At 41.5% G+C, this 6,000-nt stretch overlaps 1 protein-coding gene across 17 annotated transcripts in view; it reads left to right on the plus strand.

Moving 5' to 3' along the window:
* NIPBL (NIPBL cohesin loading factor) overlaps window positions 1–3,899 on the plus strand; it is a 1,341,000-nt gene extending 1,337,101 nt beyond the window's left edge. For 16 of the 17 annotated variants that reach the window (XM_069221119.1, XM_069221174.1, XM_069221201.1 and 13 more), the window contains one exon: window positions 2,971–3,899. In XM_069221119.1, the coding sequence (XP_069077220.1) occupies window positions 2,971–3,333 (363 nt within the window). In that variant the 3' untranslated portion in view covers window positions 3,334–3,899. Of the gene's footprint in view, window positions 1–2,664; window positions 2,727–2,970 lie in introns of all 17 variants that reach the window. The other variant, XM_069221166.1, reaches the window with a different exon arrangement.
* The last annotated feature ends 2,101 nt before the right edge of the window (window positions 3,900–6,000 follow it).

Below are 6,000 nucleotides of genomic sequence, written 5' to 3' on the forward strand. Positions count from 1 at the left end.
TGTATGGAAGTGTGATGGAGGCCGAGGCTACACGGAGCCTGAGCTGCAGGTTTTGAAGTGCACATGGGTTTCTGTCTTGCAAGGAGAGGCAAGGGCTCACCATCTCCCAAGTTGGGCAGCTGGTAGAGAGGACCAAAGGGACCACTCCAGACCACCACTTGTGATGCAGGATCTGCACCGTTCTGGAGGAGAAAGGATCCACGCAGTCGGTCGTCGTTGCAGTTGTTGCCTGCAGATGCAGGTGAGTGACTCCTTCACTCCAAAGAAGATTCCTTCTTGCTTCTTGTGCAGACTGAGGACTTGTCACCCTCAGAGGATGCACAGCCAGGGAAATGTTGCAGTTGCTGGAAGGAGCCAGACAAACAATAATGTTGCAAAGCGGGGTCGTTGATGGAGTTGCAGATTGTTGGTTCCTGGAGGGTCCAGCTGCAGTCCCGGTGGCCAGAAGATGAAGTAAACAATTAAGAGAAGTCCTGCTGGAATCTTGCATGTCGAATCTGAAGACCCACCCTGGAGGGAGCCCCTAAATAGCCAATGAAGGGTGATCACCTATCATGAGGGGGTTGTGATGTCACCTGCCGGACCTGGCCACTCAGATGCTCCCAGGGGCCTTTGCTCACCTTGGATTCGAGATCGCAGAATCAAGTGGCCACCATGAGGAGCTTTGGACACCACCCATAGGGTGGTGATGGACAGGGAAGTTGTCACTCCCCTTTCTATTGTCCAGTTTCACTCCAGAGCAGGGTCCAGGGGTCCCTGGACTGGTGCAAACTGGTTTATGCAAGGAGGGCACCAAATGTGCCCTTCAAATCATACCAGTGGCTTGGGGAGGCTACCCCTCCCAAGCCATGTAACATCTATTTCCAAAGGGAGAGGATGTTGCCTCCCTCTACCAAAGGAAATCCTTTGTTTTGCCTTCCTCTGCTTGAGCAGGCTAGGGAGCAGGAGGGCAGAAACCTGTCTGTGGGGTGGCAGCAGCACAGGCTGCCCAAAAAACCTCAGAAGACTGGTAGGAGCAATGCTGGGGTCCGCTAAGGTGCTCCCAGAGTGCATGGAATAATACAACCACTACAGGCAACATTGGGGTATGATTCCGACATGTTTGATACCAAACATGCCTAGGTTCGCAGTTACCATTATGTAGCTGGACACAGGTACTGACCTGTGTCCAGTACATGGGTAAAATGGCTTCTCCGCACTTACGCAGTCCAGGAAAATGGAGCTGGAATTCTAAGGGGCACCTCTGCTCATGCAGGGGTGTCCTCACACACAGGTACCTGCACCCTGCTGTCTGGGTTAGGAGGGCCTGCCATAGGGGTGACTTACAGTGACCTGGTAGAGTGACCTGTGGTGAAAGGGTGCATGCACCTTTTCATGCAGGCTGCAATGGCAGGCATGCAGACACATTTTGCATGGGCTCCCAAGGTAGGCATAATACATGCTGCTGCCCATGGGGAAGCCCTGATGCCCCAATGCCCTAATGCCCTGGGTACCTAGGTACCATATAATAGGGACTTATATGGGGGCACCAGAATGCAAATTGTGGGGTGTGCTTGGTCCTAAGCAACCAAATTTAGAGGGAGCGAGCACAGTCACTGGGGTCCCGGTTAGCAGAATCCCAGTGAACACAGCCAAAACACACTTGACAGCAGGCAAAAAGTGGGGGTAATATGCCAAAAAGAGGGTACTTTCCTTCAAGGAATCTGCATCTAGAAGTCTCTATCATATTGAAGTGTTGAATTCCAGGGGAGACAAGCTCAGACATAGACGTCTAGCGGATTACAACTTGCAGATGCACCCACAGGTGGCGCAAGGGGTCTTCTGCAAATAATGAAAACCTTAGCTCAATCTGTTCACCACTACCGAGCATCTAAGCCATTTGAAATGCTTGCGTATGGCCATGTTTGGTGCTTCAACACTTGCAGCGCCACTTTGTCTAGGTTTTAATATATTACTGTGCAATGGATATGCTTTGTTACTGGCCCATGGATGTTCTTACAAGCTCCCAATGTATCTGTTCTGAAGTCTGGCTCAATCATTGGGAGATGATTGCGTGTTCAGGTACGTGTTTTTTTTAAAAACCCAATGAATATTCCCTGTAGCTTATGCTTTCTTTACACAATATCATTGCAAGATAGTGGAACAGAGGTGAATCCGCTAACAATGATTACAGAGGAAACGGTCTGATTTACAGAGGGGCTGTTTTCAATAATGTTAGAACAGCATATTTAAACAGTGATTTCTGAAATACCTGTGCTAACTCGACGGCTGTCCTAGTTGTGAGGGAACGTGAGCCAGCACTGAATAGCCAAATAATTGTACACTATTATTTTATTCATTATAATAATTTTCTTTCTTAAACGCAATATTCTTTTCACTAATTTCTGTATGTTTATATGTTGGTGTATTAATGGTGCATGCCTTTTTGCAGTACATTAATGAATTACCATTTTGCTGTTGAAGCCTGCTTCCCTGTAGTTACGCTTTTTATTATTCAGATGCAGCCATTTTACCATATTTTCATTCTTTGACTTCGGTGCACTCGCGTGTTTTTGCTTGTGGTGCGAGACATTACAGGACTACCACATCATGTGATAAGTTGACAAATAAGAATGTTATAGATAAGTTTATCTATTAATGCATGCTGTTGTGTTTTTTTTATAGAAAGGGTTTAGAGGAAAAAGGCAGTTTAAAAGATAGGAAGTAAGATTTGTCCAAAGAAAAAGGTAATTTTCATTTAGCATTCATCTTCTGCTCTGTCCCTTTCATCCTAGCAAGTTTTGTTTGCTGTTATTTGTGTGCGTGTAATATTATGTAAAGCAGTGAGGTTGGCAACTGGTTAAGCTATGGTGCATCTGACTAGCAGTGGATTGTTGCCTGTGGTTTGTAAATTATTAATATATAATTGTGTAAAGAAACACTAGCCTGTTTCTGTTAAGTCTTGTAATTGTTTTTCTTCTCCGTGTCTAGTTAAGAAAGTCGAAAAGACTTTCAGATTCTTCCGACTTGGGAGCACAGATGAATGAAACCGTTGAAGCCACGGATATCATTGCAATTTGCTGTCCAAAGTACAAAGATCGGCCACAGATAGCAAAAGTAGTCAAGAAAACTAGCCATGGCTACAGTATACAGTGGATGGCAGGTTCTTACAGTGGAGTTTGGGCCGAGGCTAAACGACGTGATGGACGAAAACTGGTGCCTTGGGTAGACACTATTAAAGAATCAGACATTATTTACAAGAAAATTGTTCTGACGAGTGCTAATAAGCTGAGTAATAAAGTTGTTCAGACTTTAAGGACGCTATATTCAGCCAAGGATGGAACGTCCAGCTAATGAATTTGTAAATACAGCCAAATTGACTGGAATTGAGAACAGAAAAAACTTAACCTCTCAATTTTCTGATGAAAAGTAATTTGTTTTATGAAGAGTAAGAATGGAACCTGGGACACAGGAAAAAAGAAGGAAATGTTTAGTAAACATTTTTGCGTGGGAGCTTCCTTCGCTGTTGTGCAGCAGAAAATTCTCAGTTCATTTTTACTCCCACTGTATTATAGTTTAACAAAAAATGTTTATATCTTGAAAAAATGTTTTAAAATAAAGAAGTGAATGTTGGAAATTAGTGTTCTTGGAGTTTAACCTAGCAGCGGATGGCTTTCTTTAGCTTAGCCCTGTTTCAAGGAAAGCATTGTTTTTCCAGGCTGTAAAATGGTGAAATCTCCTGGATATATATATAATTTATTCTGTTGAAAAAGCATGCAGTATCTTTGACCTATCTGCAGGAGTTTTTGTAAATGTAGATTTTGATGTATTAGGTCACCCTGAGATAATACAAGAAAAGGGATCCCCAGCAAATCTGGTGGAACGAATACTGCAATAAATTTTTTTACTTCTCTTTGTTACTTGTCTGTTTCCATTTGGATTTCTTACTGTACAGATTTGTTTAAAATTCAATGATATTATTTTAGTCTTTTTTGTAAATTTTATTATATCCTTTTCAAAACAGGGCATAAAATATTGTTTTTACGATGTGTATAGGCCGACTTCTGAATAACTGGTATCTTATTTCACCCATTTGAAGGGTGCAAGCAAACCCCAGGGTTTTATTGTATTTTGCAATATGTAGTATTAACTATATATGATTTAGCACTGTGCCAAACACATTTTCAAGAGTACATTTTGATATAAAAAGAGACTATAGATTATTCTTTGTATGCTTCAATTTCTTTCGCATCAGTCCAAAGTGATTGTCATTAATTTCGTCAATAGTTCAATTGGGGGATGAGACAAATAGTAGCAGTATCTAGCCGAGCATGTGTTTCTCTCTGAGTTACATTTGCCGAGGTTGGTATTCCATTTAAATCTGTGCCTAAGGTACAATTGAACATTAAATAGCAATTGTGGCAGTGCACTGCTTAGGTTAAGTGAATGAAACAATGTATCACAGTTTGTGTGTTTTTATAAAATTAGATTTTCTACTGTTTCAGTTAATATTTCCACATGATTCGTTATTAATATTTATTGTAAAGAATTTTTCCATACTGTGGGTTCGTCATAATTTATTACTAGACCACATGCATTTTACAGACGCGGAAAAATAGAGAAGACTATCTTATACAGCCTGCAATGTCTAGTGTACAGCAGTAATTAATATGCAAATGTTTTCTACCGTTTACGTTTCTATCATTCCATTTTTTTTAGGAATGGCAATGGTACTGTAAAATGTATCTTTGTACAAAGTATTAAACTGAAAAAAATATACAACCTATCTATAACATTCTTCCCTATCTGATTTTATTTTCCCCATTAAAGAAAGTATAGTCATAGAGTGTTTGCTTTAGCCTACAACAGGGAATTTACATAAGTTATTGTATAAGATTTCAATGGAATGAAACAAATTCATCTTTGCAAGTGTTCTACGTGTAGATGTAGCAAAATATTTTGTGATGGAAGCAGGGTCACTGAAAGTCTTGTTTATGGCATCTATCTTCAACCTGACTTCTTAAAGTTTTCAAGTCGGTGCTCCTGCCATGAAAGGGAATATATACAGGATAAACCATGGTTGTAATGGTTTAACACAAGTGTTGTAGTTCCCAGATATGTAAAAGTAGGTAACATTTAAACTGATGACTTGGCAAGGTTAATCCCCAGTGTGTTGTGCAGATGCCGGCTGTGTGCCTTATTTGGTGATGAAGAAAATTAAGCATGTTGGTTGTTAATGTTGTGTTCTATCTCAGTGTAAGTGCTATTTTAACAGCAGCCTCATGTATAAGTAAAAATAAAACGTGTTGCTGATGGGTACTTATGACATGCAGATTATATACCTGTCGAATATTCCCAAGGTGCAAGATTGGATCTGGAAATTTATAGAAGTGATAGAGCAGAGCAGCATAGAAGCTGCACCCCTGCACACCAACATCGTTCTTTTTTTCTGCACTTTCAAACGCAGTTCCAGAGCTCAGCTCCCAATTACATCAGTTTTCTGATGACCAGTTTTCAAGGGAACAATGTCTGTTCCTAAAACTACAGACTTCAAACAATGCCATGACTACTGATAAAAGATGTCTGTCCTGGACCCGAGACAGAGGTGTCTTTGGTGCTTGGGTTCAGGACACGACTTCAAGTTTGTGCGATGAGTGCACCGTAAAGTACCCAAAGTTAATCTGGGACGGGGAAGCTGTATGTCACCAAACACAGGAAGAAGTCATGGGCCTCTTGTAAGTCTTGCTCTAAGTCGAGGGTGTGTATCTTCTCCCATGCTATATCTTCGTCAGGGTTAAAGTCCTCTGGTAAGTCAAAGTTCAGGTGAAAACACAGGGAAGTGAAGCGTGTCTCTACCCCTTCATTCCACTCATTATCAAAAGAAAAGTCATGAGTGCCTTTTGATCTCAGATTAAGGAGGCAGTTTCGCAGTTGATCACAATGCGATCCAAGTTTCCAGTGTCATTGGTAGCACTACAGCAGGTCGATGCTGCATATCATTGCCACTCTTGTAGCTCCCTC

Source organism: Pleurodeles waltl, chromosome 1_1, assembly GCF_031143425.1.
Source record: "Pleurodeles waltl isolate 20211129_DDA chromosome 1_1, aPleWal1.hap1.20221129, whole genome shotgun sequence".
Taxonomy (NCBI): domain Eukaryota; kingdom Metazoa; phylum Chordata; class Amphibia; order Caudata; family Salamandridae; genus Pleurodeles; species Pleurodeles waltl.